General features: G+C 37.8%; 1 protein-coding gene across 2 annotated transcripts in view; it reads right to left on the minus strand.

The window, feature by feature from the left end:
* The window catches only part of RGS7BP (regulator of G protein signaling 7 binding protein), a 140,102-nt gene that overhangs the window by 45,576 nt on the left and 70,608 nt on the right, over positions 1–23,918 (minus strand). The window contains exon 3 of one of the 2 annotated variants that reach the window (XM_004374549.2): positions 2,494–2,624. In XM_004374549.2, the coding sequence (XP_004374606.1) occupies positions 2,494–2,624 (131 nt within the window). Of the gene's footprint in view, positions 1–2,493; positions 2,625–23,918 lie in introns of those variants that run through there. The other variant, XM_004374550.1, reaches the window with a different exon arrangement.

A 23,918-nucleotide genomic window follows, 5' to 3' on the forward strand; every position in this document is an offset into this window, starting at 1 on the left:
GATTTATTTTCCCCAAATTGCAATGCTCTATTTGATGTCAGATCTCTACTTCTTTACCTGAAATGTCTTTGTTTTTTTTCCCTATATGAACCCAAGCTTCACCACCCAGTTCAAGTCCCATTCTTTCTACAAGATTTTCCCTGAATATTTCAGAGTTCACTGACCTTTGTATCCCTGAATTAAAATCATGGACAAGGATTACCTTCTAGGCATCCCCCTATTCTCCTGAACTCAAGCACAAAAACTATGCATTTAGCAGGTGCTCAATAAATTATTGTTCAATGAATTAATGAAGAAAACATAGGTTGAGTTCTCCAGTAATAGAAACTTTTGTTTTTTATATGCTTTAGGTGAAAGTTTACAGAGCAAATTAGTTTCTCATTAAATAATACACATATTGTTTTGTGACATTGGTTTCCAACCCCGTGATGTGTCAACACACTCCCCTTCTTGACTTTGCATTCCCCATTTCCATTCACCCAGCTTTCTTGTTCCCTCCTGCCTTCTCATCCTTGCCTCTGGGCTGGTGTGCCCATTTAATCTTATATACATGGTTGAGCTACATGTATTATTGTTTGTTTTATGGGCCTGTCTAATCTTTGACGAAAGGGTGAACCTCAGGAGTGACTTCAGTACTAAATTAAAAGGGTGTCCAGGGGCCATACTCTCGGAGTTTCTCCAGTCTCTTGTCAGGCCAGTAAGCCTGGTCCTTTTTTGTGAGTTTGAATTTTGTTCTACATTTTTCTCCAGCTCTGTCTGGGACCCTCTGTTGTGATCCCTGTAAGAGCAGTTGGTGGTGGTAGCCAGACACCATTTAGTTGTGCTGGACTCAGTCTGGTGGAGGCCGTGGTCCATTAGTCCTTTGGACTAATCTTTCCCTTTTGTCTTTGGTTTTCTTCATTCTCCCATGCTCCAGATGGGGTGGGGCCAGTGGAGTATCTTAGATGACTGCTCACAAGCTGTTAAGACCACAGACGCTGCTCACCAAAGTAGGATGTAGAACATTTTCTTTATAAACTATGTTATGCCAATTGAGCTAGATGTCCCCCGAGACTATGGTTCCCAGCTCTTGGCCAGGATTCAGTCCTTCAGGGAGTTTGGATGCATCTATGAAGCTTCTATGACTTTGCTTTGGTCATGTTGTACTGACTTCCCCAGTACTGTGTATTGTCTTAGCCTTCACCAAAGTTACCGCTTATCTACTATCTAGTGTTTTTTCTCCCCCACCACTCCCCTCCCTCGTAACCATCAAAGATTGTTTCTTTCTGTGTGCAAAGTTTTTCATTAGTTTTTATAAGAGTGGTTTCATACAGTATTTGTCCTTTTGTGATTGACTTATTTCACTCAGTATAATGCCCTCCAGATTCATCCATGTTGTGAGATGTTTTGCAGATTCATCATTGTTCTTTTTCATTGTGTAGTATTCCATTGTGTGTATGTACCATAGTTGGTTTATCCATTCATCTGTTGATGGGCACTTAGGTTGTTTCCATCTTTTTGCTATTGTGAATAACGCTGCAATGAACATGCGTGTGCATATATATATTTGTGTGACAGCTCTTATTTCGCTAGGTTATATTCCTAGTAGTGGGAATAGTAGAAACTTTTAGTTTCTTCCCCAGCATCCATTCCATTCTACCCTCTCTCATTATGCAATAGCCACTGGTTGGGTGGGGTAGACTCTACCCTTAGCTTCAGGAATAGGCCTTGATTTTGCAAACCTACCAGTGTAATTCTATCCCTCTGACTATAGTGATTAGTTCAGGGGTGGGCCCTAATCTGACCTGGTCTAATCAGAAGGAAACTCAGGAGTTTTTCTCCAGTGCTGGGAGAAGAAGACATTCTCTCTCTTTCTGGATGTGTGATATGCAGATGTGATGACTGTAACTGTTGCAATCAGTTTGCTAAGGGGGGTAAGACAGCTTGAGGAGAAAGACAATATCCAGGGCAAGGCAGAGCATCACTCAGAATGGGAGTCAAAGGCCTGATTAAACCATGTCTGAAGCCACTGCCACCCCTGGAGGCTTCAGTTGTTTGGGTCGATATATTCCCTTTATAGTTAAAGTCAGTTTGAATGAGATTTTCTATTACTAATATTCCTCCCTATTGTTTACTGAGTTTTCCCTTTAAATCTTTAGGACACAATATATAATTTGTCTTGTTGTAAACTAATTCATTTAGGGAAATGGCAGCATTCTTGCATAGTGTTCCCTATCCTAATAAGATCATTTTTAAATTTTGCTGTTCTAACCAAGCCATGGTCACAGGTACTAAAAATAATAAATGTGAGAATTGTTTCTACCACAATTTCTGTTCAAAATGATCAGTGTTCTCATGCACATAGTATTAATTCATGTATCAAACCCTTCTTGAATATTTAAGTCCATTCTAATTCTGTATAGACAGCACATACAATGCATGTAGGCAGTCTTCAAAAGATTAGGTTTTGTTTAACTTTCGTCTGTGTTTATGCAATATATTAAATGGGGATACCTTTTCGATGAAACTGAAGAGACCCCAGAAGACATATGGATTTCAGCATCTCTGTTGTGTACATTTCTAAGCAGCACTGCAGCTGGATGTACAGCCGACAGATTTCTGGATGGATCTCACCGTCTTCTGGGCTGCAACAGAATGAAAAGGAAAAGCTGGGAACATGCTCAAGATTTCACTCATCAGTCACTTGTCTCCTCCAACAGGGGAAGGTGCTCAGTGAAGATTCCTTAATGCCTTGAGTCTGAAATACTTCCTGCTTTCCGACCAATGCCCGATGTCATATTTCTTACATAAGTGTCCTTCTCGCTAGCAGCTTGTAATTTTTTTTTTCCTTCAGCAGCAGACTTCTGCTGGAAGCTTAAAACCATAAATGTTTTAATTAATTGAAAATATCAGACATTTTCAACTTAACAGTTGGAACAAATATCTAAAATACACTTAAACCAGAAGAATCTCCTAGCCTGTAAGAAGAGATGAAAAACTCATATTTTTAGAGGCGCTAACAAAGAGTTATTAAGTTACTAGTTATGAGGTGGTTCTTTAATATTAAGGCCCTCTAGCATAATAGTATTAGAAAGCCAAGATATGAATTCTTTTTATCAAGGCTTTTTTGGTCTCAGTCTAAAGGATATTCTTTTATTGTTTGTGATGATTAATTTATGAAAGACCAAATGTTTTTAATGAAAAAAAATTATGAAAAAAGAAAAGTAATAAAAGTCTAATAATTATGCTTAACAATCTAAAGCTAAATAAACACTGAACTTACGCTCTAATCCTTTCTCTACTGAGTATGACAAAACATATATAAATGTGAACATGCTAAAACATGGAGTGATCACTTTTACTTTCTGATTAAGGATCGAGAAATTAGTTGTTGATAAAACAATACTCTTTTATATGCAACTAAAGTACCATGTACTGACTAAAGCAAATTAAATAAATGGATAAAGTTTAGAGATGGATTAGAAATGGAAGAACGTCTAAAAGTGAACTCTGTCAAATGTCCTTATTTCTAACGTTTTATCATTTTATCCTTATTTCTAACCCCATTTATTTAAAATGCAATGAAACCTGATTCAATAATGCAGCATTTGGACTTGATTTCTTTTTAAAGTGGGTTGGTGGCAAAATGTCAGGGGTAATTAATTATCAGGAAAAAAAAAGATGGTGGCTTCATTTTTATTTAAGTTCTGGAATCACAGCAAAAAGCATTTGCACTTTTTTTTTGCACAGCACTTTACAATGAGAGTTAGTTTTTCAGTTTCAATACTTATTTAGTAGACGAGCAAGAGTTCCTCTAGCCATATGGCTTATATAACACAGGAAAGTGCAAAATTCTTTGCCTCAATCAGCATGAGTGATGCCTGCACAGTCATCTTATGTCTTTCCTGTGTCAGATAGAACAAAGTGTCTCAAAAGGGCTAACATGCAAAGTTTGGCTTTATCTGGAAATGAAGACTACATTACTTTCTCATTTGAGTCTCACGGATCCAACTCTAGGCCAACAGTGGAAGCAGACAAAGTGTTTGGCAGAAGTCCCAGGTTCCCTTTCAGACCTTCCTCCTACAGGTGCCTTCCACCCCCAAGCTGTCCTCCTACTACTTCGGGGCGCCCCACACAACCTCTCATTATTTCATGTCATCTTCAGCCTTTGAAATGTCTCTGACCTACCTCCCATTCCTTCATGGCCTCGTTAATCCCTGAATGGATAATGGGCATTCATGGTTTATGTAATAAAAAGTGATCCTGGAATATTACTTGCTAATACATTCATTGATTTTGGTATAAAAATTTGAAGATAACAGCATTTCTCAAAGGCAGGCTAGAGGGGAAAATATTTTAAGGCAGGCAGTTCTTTCTGTTGCTATTCATCATCCCAACTGCAGCTGCCTATTTTCACCTACGCATAGCATTGGCCCTGGCAGCTCATATGGAGATTAAAAAAAACAACAACAAATGTATAAAAAAATCTAGAGTATGTATTGTATATTTGATGAGTGGAACAATTAGCCAGTAGCTAAGTGCAGTATCATTCCAAGCCATTTAATATTATTATTTTCAGAAGTACAAAATATGTGCTGTGGCTTAGTTCCTAAAATATGCAAACTTCATAGAGAGATGATATTTTATGCAATTGAAACAAATGACTACCTTATTAGCTTATATCTTAAGAGCCAGTATATTTTATTATTTTACAGCTAGAATGAGAGAAAGAAAGCAATGCACCAAATGCGTCTGAAAAAGGCAAGTCAGAACAGAGATTAAAATGCCCAAATAAAAACATTTCCTTGGATGTCGTCTCCCTAATGCCTCTGTAACTTGTAGAGATTCTAGAAACTGTGGAATCATTACTCCTCTCATAAGTGTTATGGGATGGAACTTAGAAGGTGCTACCAGAAATCCAACCTGCCTAACAAAAATTAATTGGTGCTAAAGTTACTTTATACATGTTCTAGTTAAAAAATCTGTATACACGCTCTCACATTATCCTATAATATTTTGGAAAATTGAGGTATACAGAAAGAAAGAGTGGTGGAAAAGTTAAGGTATCTTTTATTTTAGTATTTCAAGATTTCACTCATCAGCGATTTGTCTCACCTCAGAGGGGAGAAGTGCTCAATGAAGATTCTTTAAAGTCTTGAGTCTAAAATATAGGACTTGCTACTTTCAAACCAGCTTACATTAACCTCAGGACTTGTACACTTTAGTTCTCCCACTTTAGAGCTCTCAGATTTATTAGTACTACTGATTCCTAAAAGTTCATTTCAAAGAAAGATGAATTGCCAAATGGGTTCTAATATCCCTTATGTTATAAGCAGTGAACTTAGATGCATTTTTGAGAACATTAAGTGCATCTAGGTTATTTCACAACATATGAGCGAGAGTCAGAACATGGATAATGGAGGAAAAGCCAGGAAAACAGTAGTTAAAAGCCTTGAAACCTCCCAGGGCTAAATTACAAGACCTAAGGAGTCACTTACATTAAAAATAATTTTAGACCTATGAACTTCCTCCAGGAACTGAAAGCAACTTAACTTGGAGGTAACTTTATGCGGTGTGATTAATTACTTTTGTGTGTGGCCTTTCTAGCCATGGTCTTGTGACTCCCACCCAGGTGATTGGGCAGGGATGTGCAAATAAGATAATTATGGCCCACTGAGGGGACTGGTCTGTTTCGCCTTAAAAGAGAGCCAATTCCAGAGCAGAGAGGAGAACCCACCACCACCAAAGGATAGACCAGCAGCAGATACCCGTAGGAGACAGCACAGTCAGCTTCCTGGCCCACGGAGCAAGAAAGCTGAGTGCCTCTGGGCAGAGACTGAGGGCCAGGGAGAAGTCTTTGCCTGACCCACAATTTTGGGACTTGCCAGTCTCCACAACCGCATGAGCCATTTCCTTTATATGGTTCATGAGTTCTGTGAGACATTGCAGTGAATTAGGGAACCCAACGATGGGAGGGAGAATACTGAGGGGAGAGGGAGTAGTTTATGTTAGAGATGATGGAGGGGTACAGCAGCTTGGAAAAGTTGGACATTTGGAACATCTTTAACCTCTACCTCATAGGAACCAGTTTTGTGCTGATCCTTATAAAAGAAATTATTCATTTACTTTACCTCGTATTACTTATGTTTGGTCTAAAATGATTCAGTCTTATTAATCAAGGTTTAAGTTTATCAGAGTCACCCTGGAGGTGATGCTTGCTTAATTCAGTCAAAGAAATTTTACGAAGTAGTGACTAGGTTGTGGTTGCTTATTTTTTTCTATTGAGAATAAGATAAGAGCTAACATGATTATTTTGATTAATTTCAAAGTCTTATTATGAATAGAAAAAATCCTAAAAATTAATTTCAACAAAATTTCAGTGATTTAGAGCTCAAGTTGAACCAAAAACATTTAATCATCAAATTATGAATCTGCTTTCAACCAGCTCCTTAAGGATGAGAATCAGGATTTAATGACAATCATATGGCTTAAGAAAACTGAACTGTTACAGAAATAGGTAAACGTGAATACAAATATTGCCTAAGTTTCCCCTTGATAATGGAAACTCTGTCTACTGTGGATATTCTTCCTTTATAATTCAAAAAGTAATAGGATAAACACCAGAAGGCCTAAAATTAAAGAGACTGACAACACTAAATCTTGGTAATGATATAGAGCAATGGGGACTTTCATACATTGTTGGTGGGAGTGTAAAATGGTTCGACTCCTTTCTAAAAACGTCGGGCAGTTTCTTATAAAACTAAACATACACCTACCCTCTGATCTGGAAATTCTATTTCTAGGTATTTATCCAAGAGAAATGAAAGCATATTCACAAAAAGGTCACTATAAGAGTGTTCACAGTGGCTTTGTTTCGAATAACCAAACCTGGAAACAGCCCAAAGGTTGTCTATCAATAGGAGAATGGATATAAAACCTGTATATTCCTACAATAGAATAATACTCAATAAAAAGGAACAAATTCTTGATACACAAAACAACATGGATGAATCTCAAAAATATTATCTTGGGTAAAAGAAGCCTTACATAAAAGAGTAAATAAATTATGACTCCATTTATATAAAGTTTTAGAATAGGTAAAACTGATTGATAGTGAAAAATATTAGAACAACCCCTCGGTGGGTGGGAATTGACTGGGAAGAGGCAAGAGGGAATTTTCTGGGGTGAGGGTAATGTGCTATATCTCCACACAAGTTTGAGTTACATGGGTGTATACATTAGTCAAAACTCATTGAATGGTACACTTAAAATATGTGGATTTTATTGTATGCAAATTTTACTTAAAAAAAGAATAAAAAGCAAATATTGAGCTCTAGTTAATGATATGCATGCTAAACTGTTTAGTGGTAAAGTGTACTGATGTCTGCAACTTCAAAAAATAATATGGATTTGTGTATAGAGAGATGAACAAGACAGGCAGATTTGTGAAGAAGTAAGTATAATACAATGTTTATTGTACCATTCCAGGTGGTGGATATTTACTTAATGGCTAAGAACTTACATTTTCCCAAATAATTATATGGCAAACAAAAAAAAACAAAAAACAAAAAAAACAACAACTGGGAAGTTTTATGGCCAGTAAGGTCAAGTTCAGGAGTTAGTTATGGTTTGCCTTGGCACTGCCTTTGTCTGCATTTTTGCCGAGGTTGCCAGACTTTGGTGGTCCGTGCAGCTGCTAATAGCTTTTTAAAAACCAGCGAAATGTTTGTTGTTTTAATAGTCTGACCCTAATATAAATATATAATATAATTTATATATTTAATGGAGGCAGCAAGATGTAATAAAAGGAAAATGGATTCTGGAGTCAGAAAATTTAGATTTAAATATAGACGTCGTTGCTTAGAATTGTGACCTTAGGGAAATCACTTCACCTTCTCCGAAACCGTTTCCTTAGCTGTGAAGTAGGGAGAACAACTATGCGTGATTAAAGTATCTCAAGGTTGTTGCAAGGATCAGATGAGATTATTTGTGGGAAAATAAATAAAAAATGTGAGGAATTGTTAAAAGTTGGCTGCAGTCCATCTCAGCACATCAAAGTTGTGTTTACTGAGCCTTATGTTTGGGTATAGTCTTGAGTTTTAAAAACTAGCTGGTATTCCATAATAGTCCTTATTTGCTTACAGTTCCCAAATATGGAATTTGGTTAAATAAATATGCCACCAGACTGAGGGGGGAAAAGAAAAGGTGTGACTCCATTGACAACCACTCAGCATTTCACAGGTTTTAGTAATGACAGATAAACACTTGGGCTTTGTCAGTTAGTAGAGAGGGAAACTAGAACTCCTGTCTCAGCAAATATATCCAAGTTCTTCTTTTCGGAATCAATTTTAGTAGCCATTAAGCCAAATGGGATGAGGGAATGGGGAGATATCCTTTGCTTTATTTTTTCAGAGCATATAGTTAGGGAGGAAAGGGATTAAATGATTTACTCAAGGCTAGTGATTTCCAAATCACTGCCCCCAGTGGTTCCCTCTTACAAGGATATTTCCTAACTCTGTGCCAAATTCAGTGACAGCTGCAGAGCCTAGTTCTTTGTATAGTTTCAGTGAAAGGGACTTTTCAAGGTGACCCCATGAGTCTGTGTAATCAATGAATGGTCAGGGGGTGGAGAGGGCACAAACGTGTGTGTGTGTGTGTGTGTGTGTGTATGTGTGTGTGTGTGTGTATATGACCTAATTATTATTTTAGGTTTTGAATCCTTAAAGTTAATTTCAGGATTTATCCAAGTTTATAAAGACCTCACAACACAATACAAATACCCAATACCTGCTAAATTACTGCATTATTTTATACCAAAATGAGCACCCCAATAAAAAGAAAGGCCTAGCTAATCAAAATAACAGAAACAAGATATTTTTCAAGGTACTCGTACATATGAGAGTGTCCCTATTTTCTCCATTTCTCTCACCTAATCTTCCCCCAGCCAATTTTTATGAAATTTGTGTTTTTGGTAGAAACGTCTCCTGTATTTTCATAATACAGAGTCATAGAAAGTTTGGATCCCCCCAGGAGCCTTTGAAGAAGTAATTGCAGTAACTTCCCTCACTTCACGGCATGTTGTTTCATGGGAACATACGGTTCTGTGACTTCCTCAACACTGAGCATAAGCTGGGATCAAACTCTTCCCTGGGGCTATTCGGGTTCAGTCAGGAATGAAAGTCGACTTTTAACAGCAAAGTGAAACTGAATTATCTTTCGGCAGCTACTTTATGCAAAGCCACCGTGCTCAGAGAGGTCAGAACCTTTTATGATTTGGGGCCATATTCTGGTCTCCATCTCCTTGTTACTTTTTGTTTGCCTGTTGGCAGGATAGTTGACATTTCCTCATGACCCCAGTTGGAGAGTTGATAAATAATGGGTAGCATTACCAAGTGCCTTATTCATTTTTTTTCTATTAAAAGAGCAAAAACTATATTTAAGCAGATTAAAAATCAATAGCCATCATTTTCCTGACATTGTGATACTTACAATGAAATAAGACTAAAAATATTACTATTCAACTGTAAATCATCTTTTATTTATCTTAATTGTTACTGTTCAAGGCAGTGTTAGGGGGGAATTGGGAATAGGTGGTGACTTTTGTGGGGATCCTGAAGGGGTCTTCTGGGCATTTCTCAGGGCATTAGAGTTTGAGGCTACATGTTATGATTTTCCTTTCTTGATATAGGAGTGTTATTCCTAAAACCCATGCTTACTGGTTGAAAGAAAACTAACATTTACAGGGCAACATTTCCTCAATCTCCAAAATAAAATGCCTTTCTCATTCCATCTTGTTCTCTTTCTCCCCTTACTCCCCACCCTTTTCGGCCTCTGAGTCTCTCTCTTGGCCTCTCCATTATTCCGTCTGATTCGCTCAATGTGTTCCTCTTTATGTTCTCTGATTGGGAATCATGTGGGGTCCACAAACAGCTCTAGAGGTCCTGGTCTTACCAGGCCTTATATTCCTCCAGCTAGCAAAGAGAGGGCTATGGCTGATGGAGCCTGAGTCTTGGATTCTTGAATTGCTACTGGGACAAAAATTAGCACCATGGCTTTCCAGAACACAGCCCCTACCTGCTTCCTATAGCTAGGATCACTTTATCTTTAATGAAGAAGCATATGCATGTTACCATATTTGAATCTGGAAAATATTTTCCCATCTAAAATCAAGATTTTCAACCTCTTATGACTATTGTTTTCACCTGATACAGTGCTTTCTTGGGTTTCTTCAAAGGTTGATTATTGTTCAATTATGGTGTGTTACACTGGAAAGAATTCAACTCATTTATTTTCCATTATATTTAAGTCTGGGTCATTACATGCAGCATGTGCTTAATTCCTGCTTTTATCCATTGGAACTTTCAGGGCTCAATACATTAAACTATTGGTTTATCTAAATGGTATTCTTTAGCTTCTCATTCTTAATTATGTCATTAAGTTAGGTGATGCTGTATTTCTCTTCAGTTAAACCTATAGGCTTCACCCATATTGCCAAAAGCAATGAAACAGCTTTAAAACAACCTGAGATAACTGGGTTGGCCAAATATAACTCATTTCACTAATCCAAAAGAGAGCTTTTGATGAAAAAGAAATTATTTCTTCATCTCATTTAACTGTAACTGCACAAAATGTCAATCAATACTTTAATTATAGAATAACTAATTGTCAAATCCATTGTGGTTGCCAGTGCTAAAGGCTGGGCCTCCTCTTACGTATGAGAGACCATTTATGTTGAGCGATGATGATCTGCGGGGTCACAGAAAACGATGAGGGTTCCCAAATATGGCCAATACAGGCCTGAAATTCTCTTTTTCAGATTCACAAAAAGATTAAACCAGAAAGGCTTTTTGAGGAGGGTTTAGGAATAGGGTAGAACTAAATGTTATCATATTGATAACGGTAACATATAGCTTCCACTAAGGGCCAGAGCTCCCGTGCTGCCAGCTTAGCATTCTGGGTCATTCTTTAGTTTACATGAACTATTTAGTAAAGAGTTAGAACTTGTTTTTACTATTTTGCAGTCTACTATTTTGGCTTTAGACTGTAACCCAGCACTAGGGGTTCTTTAAATATTACATGTAATGTAGGATTCTCCATATTTATTGTGTCTTTCTATTGGCATGCGCTTTTTGCATAACTGTCAAAAGATGGCGCCTCCTGCCAATATGGAACTGTGCATTTCTATATAGATATAAGAGCTATTTTCTACAAAAAAGCAAAGGCTTTATACAAACAGACTAGTATATATACATAAAATATCATATTCTACCATGAGCTTTTTCACTAGAATGTAAACTTGTTGAAGTCATAAAGTTTATCTTATTTATCTCTATAACCCCCGACACTTAACAGATTGTCTGGTACATAGTAGGTTCTCAATAAAACAGTTCCTCAAGGTGGTTGAAAAAGTAATACCTACGTGGTGTAAGAAATCGGAAGGCTGGGTGACACTGCTGGTTGTGCCATCACCAACTCCATTTCATGGTTAGAGATTGGTTTCTTAAGAGTTCCTTTTCCTGCAGCCCTTTTAAAATTTTTATTTTAAACTATTTTATAAGAGTAATATGTATTAACATAGATATACAGGTAAGTGAAAGAGGAAAAGATGACCTATAATCCTACCAGAGATGACTACTGTTAACATTTTGGTATATTTCCTTTGAGATTAAAAAATATAAACATACAAATATACATATTTTAAAAAACCAAACCTGTTGCCTTTCAGTCTATTCCAACTCATAGCGACCCTATAGGACAGAGTACAACTGCCCCATAGGGTTTCCAAGGAGTAGCTGGTAGATTCGAACTGCGACCTTTTAGTTATCAGCTGAGCTCTTAACCACTGTGCCACCAGCGCTCCTAAATATACATATACACAGGTATATATATATATATATACATATATATGAAAATGTATTATGTATTTTCATATATATATACACAGTATATAGTATACATATACACAGTATATATAGATATATGAAAACAGGCATATAGTACATATATTACTTTGGAATCCACTTTTTTATCTAACAGTGTATCTTGAACATCTTTCCATAGCATTAAATATTCTTCTATTGTATCATTTTATATGGCTTATTAGTCTGAAATTTCCTGCTTGTTATTTGTATATTTATGTATTATCTAGCTTCTCCTCCAGAATGTAAATCTTTGAGGGCTGGAGCCTTTCCTTTCTTGTCCAGTGATGTATCCCCAGAGCTTGGAACAGGGCTTGGCAAATAGTAAGTGCTCAATAAATATTTGTTGAATGAATAAATAGCTGCATAATATTTGACCCTATGGATGTATCACATTTTATAAAACCAATTCCCTATTTTTGGACTTTTGTGTTGCATCTAATTTTTATTTGCTATTATAAGCAATGCATGATGAATATATTTACAACCAAATCTTTTTGCACATACAAAATTATTTCCTTTAGGAAAAATTTCTAAAAAAAATTTCTAATGGCATTTGATACCTATTGTCAAACTATCCTTTAAAAAGTTTTAGTCAGTGTATACACCCACCAAAGTGTCCTTTTTTCCCAGGAGTTCTCTTTTAAAATGGAAATTTTTTATAATGAGGTCGAGTGTCTGTTAAGAGGGAGGGGAATTGGTCAAAACAGCAATTCAGGAATATATGAAAGCAAGACCCCAAACACGTTTCCTATTTTCAACTGTTTCTAAGGTTGGCACTTTATTTCAATATGGATATCGCTGCTGAAAAAAAAGAAGAAAGAAAATTGAAGCAATTTTTTAGGTGGTTAACACACATACACACATACACTGACTGGAAGCATCAGGAAGCAGACTGTCAGCTTGAATCCTACAGTCCCATCACCTATTAGCTATTGCTTAAGTTATTTACTTACTTACTGCTCTTAATCTCTCTGAGTTTCAGTTTCCCTACTTATAAAATGGGAGTAACAAAAACAAAACAAAACCCATTGCCTTCAAGTTGATTCTGACTCATAATGACCCTATAGGACAGAGTAGAACTGCACCACAGGGTTTCCAAGGAGTGGCTGGTGGATTCAAACTGCCAACCTTTTGGTTAGCAGCTCTAGCACTTACCCACTGCGCCACCAGGGCGCCATGGGGGGTAACACTGCTTATCTAATAGAGTTGTTGCAAATGAAATTATCCACGTAAGATGATCTGTATACAATAAGCTCTCCAGTATGACTACACATGGAAAGTGTTGAATTCTTCCAGATGCTTGTCTAAGTTTCTTCTTTACTAGTAATAACATAATGCGGAGATTGCACACTGGTGGTTTGTGGTTCAAATATGCCCCCAAACTTGTTTTTTTTGGCCTGCAGTGTTCAACTTTTTTTTTTGAATCAACATAAAAATCTGGATTTCCTTTGTCTTTTAAAAAGCCAGACGATCTGAGGGCACTAGTTCTGCTCTCCAGAATGGCAGCACTTGGTTGGTGCTGAGGAGACTCCCACCCAACCTGTTCACTTATTTACCTTATCAGTGTGGCTCTTGTTGCACTTAAGATTTCCTAGTGCTGGTTTGTTGCTGGCTGGCAGCTGTTGAGTCATATCTGACTCCTGGCAACCACATATACAACAGAACAAAACGCTGCCTGATCCTGCATCACCCCGTGACTGGTTGCGAGCAAAGGCTTCCACAGTGTTTGGCACATCCTAGGCATGTTAATTCTCTGCTTCCATGCAGAATGTTTCTGGCCAATGTACCTCATGCACAGTGCTGGTTTAAAGTGCAACTAACTAGGATATATAACAAATACATAGAGAGATCACCAAACAATCACCTTTCAGGACATAAATTTACTGGCAGCAAATGTTTGCATCAATTTAAGTGGAGTTAGAATTTCTTAGATAAAAATGCTTTCTTTGATGTGAAGTTTATTACTTAAGAGTATATAAAAAGTTTATCACAATCTGTATCATTCTTATAAATTGTGAATTGTACCTGAAAATATTTAAAACGTTTCAAAAGCTCTTGAGCTAACGTTGAGTCCAATTCATGAAATAAGTCACAGATTTGACTTATTTCATGAGTTGGACTCAAAATATAACAAAATAAGCCCTCTGATCTTATTCCAGGAAGCAAAAATTCAATATTTATCACTTAACTAAAGAGTGAGTGAGCATTTGCAGCACTGTATCCGTTTGTTGAAACATCTCAATTGGTATTCTGTCAATTCCTGGAGCCTTGTTTTTCGACAATGTCTTCAGCGCAGCTTGGACTTCTTCAGTCAGTACCATCAGTTCTTCATCATATACTACCTCCTGAAATGGCTGAACGTCAACCAATTCTTTTTGGTACAGTGGCTCTGTGTATTCCTTTCATCTTCTTTTGATGCTTCCTGCATCATTTTGTGTTTTCCCCGTATAATTCTTCACTATTGCAAACCGAGGCTTGAATTTTTTCTTCAGTTCTTTCAGCTTGAGAAATACGAAGCATGTTCTTCCCTTTTGGTTTTCTAACTCCAGGTCTTTACACATTTTGTTATAATACTTTACTTTGTTTTCTGCAGCTGCCCTTTGAAATCTTCTGTTCAGTTCTTTTACGTCATCATTTCTTTTGTTTGCTTTAGCTACTCGATGTTCAAGAGCAAGTTTCAGAGTCTCTTCTGACGTCCATTTTGGTCTTGTCTTTCTTTCTTGTCTTTTTAATGACCTCTTGCTTTCTTCACATATGATGTCCTTGATGTCATTCCACAACTCGTCTGGTCTTTGGTCATTAGTGTTCAATGCATCAAATCTATTCTTGAGGTGGCCTCTAAATTCAGGTGGGATATACTCAAGGTTGTATTTTGACTTTCATGGACTTGTTCTAATTTTCTTTAGCTTCAACTTGCACTTGCATATGAGCAATTGATAGTCTCTTCCACAGACAGCCCCTGGCCTTGTTCTGACTGATGATATTGAGCTTTTCTGTCTTCTCTTTCCACAGATATAGTTGATTTGATTCCTGTGTATTCCAACCAGTGAGGTCCGTGTGTATAGTCACCGTTGATGTTGTTGAAAAAAGTTATTTGCAATGAAGAAGTTGTTGATCTAGCAAAATTCTATCATGTGATCTCTGGCATCATTTTTATCACCAAGGCCATATTTTCCAACTACTGATCCTTCTTCGTTTCCAACTTTTGCATTCCAATCACCAGTAATTATCAATGCATCCTGATTGCATGTTTGATCAACTTCAGACTGCAGAAGTTGGTAAAAATCTTCCATTTCTTCATCTTTGTCCTTAGTGATTGGTGCATAAATTTGAAATTTGGAAGACAACTTACCTGGCCAATCAGCTGGAAGAGATCCATATTTACTCTTATTCCAAAGAAAGATGATCCAACCAAATGCAGAAATTGTTGAATAATATCATTAATATCACAAGCAAGTAAAATTTTTCTGAAGATAATTCAAAAGTGGTTGTAGCAGTATATCGACAGGGAACTGCTAGAAGTTCAAGATGGGTTCAGAAAAAGATGGGGAATGAGATATATCATTGCTGATGTCAGATGGATCCTGGCTGAAAGCAAAGAATACCAGAAAGATGTTTACATGTGTTTTATTGACTATGCAAAGACATTCAACTGTGTGGATCATAACAAATTATGGATAACATTGTGAAGAATGGGAATTCCAGAACACTTAATTGTGCTTATGAGGAACCTGTACATAGATCAAGAGGCAGTTGTTTGAACAGAACAAGGGGATACTGCGTGGTTTAAAGTCAGGAAAGGAGTGCAGCAGGGTTGTATTCTTTCACCATACCTATTCAATCTGTATGCTGAGCCAATAATTCGAGAAGTTGGACTGTATGAAAAAAAATGGGGTATCAGGATTGGAGGAAAATTCATCAATAATCTGTGTTATGCAGATGACACAATCTTGCTTGCTGAAAGTGAGGAGGACTGGAAATACTTTGATGAAAATCAAAGACTACAGCCTTCAGTATGGATTACATATCAACATAAAGAAAACAGAAATCCTCACAACTGGGCCGATAAGCAACATCATGATAAACAGAGAAAAGACTAAAGTTGTCAAGGATTTCATTTTACTTGGATCCACAACCAAAACCCATGGAAGCAGCAGTGAAGAAATCAAATGATGCATTGCATTGAGCAAATTGGCTGTAAAAGACTCTTTGGAGTGTTAAAAAGCAAAGATGTGACTTTAAGTACTAAGGTGCACCTGACCCAAGCCATGGTGTGTTTTCAATCACCTCATAGGCATGCAAAAGCTGGACAATGAATAAAGAAAACTGAAGAAGAATTGACACCTTTCAATTATGGTGTTGGTGAAGAATATTGAATATACCACAGACTGCCGAAAGAATGAACAAATGTGTCTTGGAAGAAGTACAACCAGAATGCTCCTTAGAAGCAAGTATGGGAGACTTTTTCTCACATACTTTGGACAAGTTATCAGGAAAAGGCATCATGCTTGGTAAAGTAGAGGGTCAGTGAAAAAGAAGACGACCTCGACGAGATGGATTGACACAGTGGCTGCAACAATGGGCTCAAGTACCATGATCATGAGGATGGCGAAGACTGGGCAGTGTTTTGTTCTGTTATACATAGAGTCGCTATGAGTCAGAACCAACTCGTTGGCACCTAACAACAACTAAGGTGTACATTAAGGAAAACAAGCAAACAACCTTGGAATTGTATACTTGTTTTCAACTGTTTGAAAAATACCAAACTAAAAACCTGTTGCTGTCAAGTCCGACTCATAGTGACCCTATAGGACAGAGTAGAACTGCCCCATAGGGTTTCCAAGGAGCGGCTGATGGATTTGAATTGCCGACCTTTTGGTTAGCAGCTGGTTAGCAGCCAAGCTCTTAACCATTGTATCACCAGGGCTCCATTCCAAAGATAGGACTTTGAAAATACCACCACAGTAGTGGCTACTGAGTTGACTGCAGTGTTTGTGTGTAGACTGAGGCAGAAAATGACAAGTGGCAGGGTGAAGTTTCGGACTGCAGTGAGAGAGGGGTGGGATGTGGCCTAGATGGCACTGTCTAACTTAATTCTCTATTTTAAAGTTGAAAGATAAGGAAGCAAACTCATTGGCTAGAGAGTTATATTGATAACACTAAAGGCAGCAGGTTTTTTGGGTTTTGGGTGAAGTATGTGGTTGAACTGCTCAATGAGGAAAAAATGGGCAACAATCACAAACAGAAGAAGCTCAAAAATTCAGACCAAACAAACAAAAAGGTCGTGAGGTATTATAATAGAAGTCAATATTATCTTGAAAGATACAGAAAAAAATTACATATTTGTCTTTGAAATTCCAAAAATTCCTTTTAAGTTCAAAATAAACATATTAGGAAGAAAATAAAGGTATTGTTACTTGAAGAAGCAGTTGGTAAATTTAAGAAACCCTACCAGGTTGTTCAGGCTAAAAATATACATCAGTTCAAGGATGGATTCATGGATAAGAGATCTTCATCTATACTACACTACTAAGGGTCACTAGGTATTTGAGTAGCTTACCCCACTTTGCTTTTATTTTTTTCTTTTAAAGTAATCAAGGAATTTATTGTCCTAGATTTGAAATCACACATGCGTCTCTGAACTAGACTTCCAAGGCAACTTTTCATCAGAATGCCAGGGACAGGGCCACCTAGTAGAGGAAAAGAGTAAGGAGGAAGCAGCGGAAGAGATGACCAGGGAGGAAGGTGGGGGTGGAAGAGGATGGGGACAACATACTTAGCAAATTTGTTTTCTGTCAGATACAAATGATGGCTTCAGAAAAGTAAAGGAACACCAAATGGGAAACCAAATTCCCAGCTCAGAAAGAAAATCATCAAACCGCAAACAGAAGGCTAGGAACAATGGTGAGTCTTAGAAAATCTGTGTCCTTTTCCTCCCTAGATTTAATATCCACAAGAGCAGGAAGCTTTATTCATTACCTCTGTTTCCCCAGCACCTAGCATAATGCCAGGCTCATTGAAGACTCTCAATCCATGTTTGCTGAACTGAATCCAACTGAACGTTCAAGTCTGACACTGTGAAAGATGACCAGTCCTGCTCATGTCCTACCCTCATCCCGTGTCACTGTTGGAAATGGCCCTGGGGTGGATGGACCATGGATATGAGTCCTTGTGATACATGTAACACTCTCAAAGGGACAAGACCAGTAACATTAGTATTCAAATTGGTGAAGAAAAGCAGTAGTAATCTGGCTACAGGAGAGAAAAGTCTGCTCTGCTGCAACAGTTCATACTTTCTCCAAAGGAGGAAAGAATATGAACACAAAGGCCACACATGAAGCATAAATGTTCCAGAATCAAACTGTTCTGGGTTTGTATCTTGACTTCATTACTTATAACTGTGTGACCTTGGGTAAATTTCTTAATCTCTCAGTGCCTCAAATATTGAATCAGGATAGTAATTCCTACTTCATAACCCATTGCCACTGAATTGATTGCGACTCATGGCAACCGCATGTGTTACAGAGTAGAAGTGAGTTCCGTAGAGTTTTCTTGGCTGTAATCTTTATGGAAACAGATTGCCAGGCCTTTCTTGTGTGAAGCCACTGGGTGTGTTCAAACCACTAACCTTTAGGTTAGCAGCTGGCCGAGAACAAATTTTGTCAGCTGGGAACCTACCTACTTCATAGTTTTAATGAAAAGATTTAAGTGAAATAGTGTATGGGTATTATATGCTCATAACAAGCAGAAATGAGTGAGGGAATTGTTCCAGGGAGGCAATTCTGCAGATTACTCCCGGACATCCTTATATCTTCATTACCAGCTTTCTTCTTAATTATTTATTCAAGTAATATGTATTTTACATCAGGGTGAATTGGGAAAAATAAAAAACTCCTACTTTTTCTGGAGTCCTTTTTCAAGGGTTCATGGAAACTCCCATTATTATCCTGTGGTGTTTTTATTTGATGATAACATATTGTAAAGTCTCCTGTAAGACAAATTAACTTTTTTGAACAGGGATAGAGAACTTGCCGTCCTTTATTCCTTCCTTGATGTGGTATCATTTCACTGCCATTACATTTTCAACTAATTGGCTCCACCGTGGTGCTCCACGTGTAATTTTTTCTTTCTTTCTTAATGATGAAGTATAATATACCACTAGGTGAGATAGAATGAAAGGACTTTGCATCTCTGCCAATAGTCAGCTCAAGAGCAGACATAGCTCTTCCAAGCAGACAGACATTCTTAGGGTGGGTCCTAAATCCAATGTCAATGGCAGGAGGAGATAGTGATTAACCAATGTTAGGTCAGTCTCTCTAATAATGGCATTACTTTTTTTTTTTTTAATTTTATTGTGCTTTAGGTGAAAGTTTACAGTGCAAATTAGTTTCTCATTCAAAAATTTATACACAAGTTGTTTTGTGACATTGATTGTAGTCCCTGCAATGTGTCAGCACTCTCCCCCTTTCCCTTTCCAGCCTGGGTTCCCCATGTCCATTTGTTCAGTTTTCTTGTCTCTTCCTGCCTTGTTTCCTGTCTTTGCTTTTTTGGTCTCGTATACTTGATGGAACTAAGAAGCACGTTCCTCCCGTGTGTTACTGTTTGTTTTATAGGCTTGTCTAATCTTTGGCTGAAAGGTGGGCTTCAGGAGTAGCTTCAGTTCTGAGTTAGCAGGATGTCCGGGGGCCATAGTCTTGGGGGTACCCCCATTCACTGTCAGACTGGTAAGTCTGGTCTTTTTTTTTTTGTGAATTTGAATTTTGTTCCACATTTTTCTCCCACTCTTTCTGGGACCCTCTATTGTGATCCCTGCCAGAGCAGTCAGTGGTGGTAGCCGAGCACCACTTAGTTTTTCTAGGCTCAGGTTGGTGGAGGCTGTGGTTCATGTGGTCCATTAGAGAGGCATTATTTTTGATTTTCAAAGCAGCATAAATTATGGAAGATCACTATCCCTTAGCTAGAAAAATAAGTTGGTAAGCTTCTCTGACAAAAGACTTGAGGTAGGAATATGCTTTATTATTTCTTGGCATTCTATTCTGCATTAGCAAAATGCAATATAACTAAAGTTTATTGGGAGTTACTATGTGCCAGACACCATGCTAAGCATTTATATCCCATGTAATTCTCACGGAGAGACTATGAGGTAGTTTCTATCATTCTTCTCAATTTACTGATGAAGTTATGGAACTTGCCCAAGGTCACATAACTAGTAAGTATAGTGATAAAACTCAAATCTGTACTTAGGCTTTTAATTGCTATATAACATTACTGGGACTGAAGGCTCAGAACTTGAACTATATTTATATGCTTGTTCATTCATCCCATGCATAGTTACTGAGAACATAAACAAACAAACAACAACAACAAAAACGAAACCAGTTGTTGTCAAGTTGATTCTGGCTCATGGTAACCCCACGTGCTTCAGAGAAGAACTTCGCTCCATAGGGTTTTTAATGCCTGTGATCTTCCAGAAGTAGATCACCAGGGCTTTCTTCTGAGGCACCTCTCGGTGAATTTGAACCTCTAACCTTTCAGTTAGTAGCTGAGCACTTAACTGTTTGTGCCACTCAGGGGCTCCCTATTACTTTGTGCAAAATATTGTGCTAGGAATGAAATAATCATTTTTTCTACTTTTTCTTTGTTGAGCCCCTAAATTATTATGGCTTATAAGTCAGTCCTACTCCTAGTTCCTCCATTTTCTCATTTATAATAAGCATGCAATGATATTTTCTACCTAGCTCAGAGAAAGGTGTAACACAAAGGAGGCACAAATGTATACCACAAGAGGCATGCCAGGCTAATGAAAGCTGGTGTATTGGAGGTGGGGGAACTGCCAGTTGGAACAGGGTGCTCCTCCCCCTTAGGAATCCCTCAAAAGATATGTCTTCCTATGAATGTGACTTTATTTGGAAAAAGGATCTTCCCAGATATAATTAAGTTTCCGATCTCAAAATGAGATCATCCTCGATTACTTGGGTAGATCCTAAATCCAACATCAAATGTCCTTAGAAGAGGAAAAGACACAGACACACAGAGGAAATGGCCGTGGGAAGATGGAGGCAGAGATTGGAGTTAATGCAGTTACAAGCCAAGGAACACCTGAAGCTACCAGAAGCTAGAAGAGGCAAGAAAGATTCTCCCTTAGAACCTTTAGGGCACAGCCCTATTGACAAATTGATGTTGGACTTCTGGCCTCGAGAACTATTGTTGTTGTAAGCCATGAAGTTTGTGGTAGTTTGTTATGGCAGCCTTGTTGTTGTTGTTAGGTGCCATCATGTCAGTTCTGACTCACAGCAACCCTATGTACAACAGAATGAAACACTGCCTGGTCCCACGCCATCCTCACAATCGTTGTTATGCTTGAGCCCATTGTTGCAGCAACTGTGTCAATCCATCTCCTTAGAAGGTCTTCCTCTTTTTCGCTGACCTTCCATTTTACCAAATATGATGTCCTTCTCCAGGGACTGATCCCTTCTGATAATATGTCCAAAGTTGTGTGAGACATAGTCTGGCCATCCTCCCTTCTAAGGAGCATTCTGGCTGTATTTCTTCCAAGACAGATTTGTTTGTTCCTTTGACAGTCCATGATATATTCAGTATTCTTTGCCAACACCATAATTCAAAGGTGTCAGTTCTTCTTCTGTCTTCCTAATTCATTGTCCAGCTTTTGCATGCATATGAGGCGATTGGAAACACCATGGCTTGGGTCGGGTGCACCTTAGTATTCAAAGTGACATCTTTGCTTTTTAACACTTTAAAGAGATCTCTTGCAGCAGATTTGTCCAATGCAATGTGTCGTTTGATTTCTTGACTGCTGCTTCCATTGGTGTTGATTGTGGATCCAAGTAAAATGAAATCCTTGACAACTTCAATCTTTTCTCCATTTATCATGATGTTGTTTATTGGCCCGGTTACGAGGGTTTTTGTTTTCTTTATGTGGAGGTGTAATCCATACTGAAGGCTGTAGTCTTTGGTCTTCATCAGTAACTGCTTCAAGTCCTCTTCACTTCCAGCAGGCAAGGTTGTGTTATCTGCATATCGCAGGTTGTTAATGAGTCTTCCTCCAATCCTGATGCCATGTTTTTCTTCATGTAGTCCAGCTTCTCCGATTATTTGCTCAGCGGCAGCCTTAGGAAACTAATATAAGGGGAAACTGGGAAGGTGGCATTGGTGATGTTCATGGGCTATTATTACTTCCTTTTTTTTCCCAAGAAGTGGTCAAGTGTGCAGTGCAGAGGCCCCTTTTTACCACTTTACTGGGAATGTGAGATTTCTCTGCACAAGGGGAGGAATGAGCACTGTAAGTTATTTACAAAGCATTTTAGAAGAGAGGCATGAGATAAATGTATAAACGCAAATACATGAAATTGTCAGTGGTTAGTAGCTGAGTTGGGTTTGGAGCATAAGAGTTTTTAAAATGTTATAGCTTAGACAAGTGGTCTTCAAACTTTGTGTGTCATTATACAATGTATATCCCTTTCAATAAAAAAAATTAAGCAGGTACTCCTAATACACAGTATGTACTTAATGATGAATTATATGTATACAATGATACTAACATTTTGGGTATATTAAAAACATGCACAAAAATAGGTATTAAAAAGGAGAATATGAAAAATATTAAGTTATAATCTTTTCTTCCAGATCATCTTGCACACTTCACTTTGAAGACCACAGGCTTAGATCGCTGGTTCTCAAACTTTAATGTGCATCAGAATTACCTGGAGGGTTTGTTAAAACACAGAATGCTGGGTTTCACCTTTATGGAGTTTCCAGTTCAGTAGGTCTGGAGTTAGGCCAGAGAATGTGATTTCTAACAAGTTCCCAGCTGATGCTGTGAGACTCACTGGTATAGCCTATTACAATCATACTGCTGGTGAACACATCTAAAACGAAGTATTAGTTTTTTAAATGCTAGCTAGTGACAGAGTATCCTATGGTTACATTTTTTAATGATATTTTAATAAGAATTTCATAGTTTGAGTTATTTGCATAAAATAGCCAGTATGCCATATGTAAGTCCTTATTAAATAATGAATGTTCTTATAACGTGGCTTAATTTATTCCAATTAGGATTTGGACATCTCAAATAATAATGTTTGAAACATGACAATTACTTTCAGTAATGCTTTATCAACTCAGTTTTTCTCTCAAATGAGTGTTTTTCCAGGCTTGAGTAGTCTTTTCCCCAATGTAAGTAGAATCTTTCATTATAGTCTTAAATTATTTAAAAATTATTTATTTTTAGAATGCCACCTCTATGTATGATTTTCTAAGTACCATATAAATGATACATATGTCCTTAAGACAGTGTAAAAATAAATTTTAATTGCTGAAACAAAGGCCAGCACGTGACAAAATTATTGGGTTTGTAAAGTTTGTTTTGCCTTCTTCTACCTCTTTCATTAGAGTTCCTTCCCCTCTTCCTAGTTTTCTTCCCTCCTTCCTCCTCTCACCCCCTCCATTTTCTCTGAGTTCCATTCTTGCTTCTGTTTTTTATCAATTAAGTCCTGCTAAGATATTAGGCTGAAAGATGATGTGCTAGCAGAGATATCTGCATTTAAAAAGAGAATTACTAAAGATGGGAAGGCATCTAGCATCCCAAGGAAAGAAGCAGTAATGTTGGCATGCTAATGGTAAGGTTGATATTCAAAGCAGGCAACTCTTTGGAGTACCCTCAAATCATAACACATTACCACAGAGCTAGTTCCATTAAGCAAAAGAGTAGTTTCAGTAAACATCCAGCCATGTTCCAGGAAGGCACATGGAGAGAAAAATGCTTTCAGATGCCATTCAGGATACACATTAGGGAAATCTCAGTAAGTCGATCCAAACCCACACCTTAGCTCAAATTTGAGCAGATGAAAGACCAGGGGAAGCTCCAAGGACTACAGTGATGTGGCATCTTGCTTGACAGGCACCCCTGAGAAGCCAAGCACTGCTTGGCAGATTCTTCTGAGAAACCTCCTGGGGGGTATGCATTCAGGTTACAAATCCTATTTGGTTTGCACACCAGGT

The sequence above is a fragment of the Trichechus manatus genome, unplaced genomic scaffold (assembly GCF_000243295.1).
Source record: "Trichechus manatus latirostris isolate Lorelei unplaced genomic scaffold, TriManLat1.0 scaffold00029, whole genome shotgun sequence".
Lineage (NCBI taxonomy): Eukaryota > Metazoa > Chordata > Mammalia > Sirenia > Trichechidae > Trichechus > Trichechus manatus.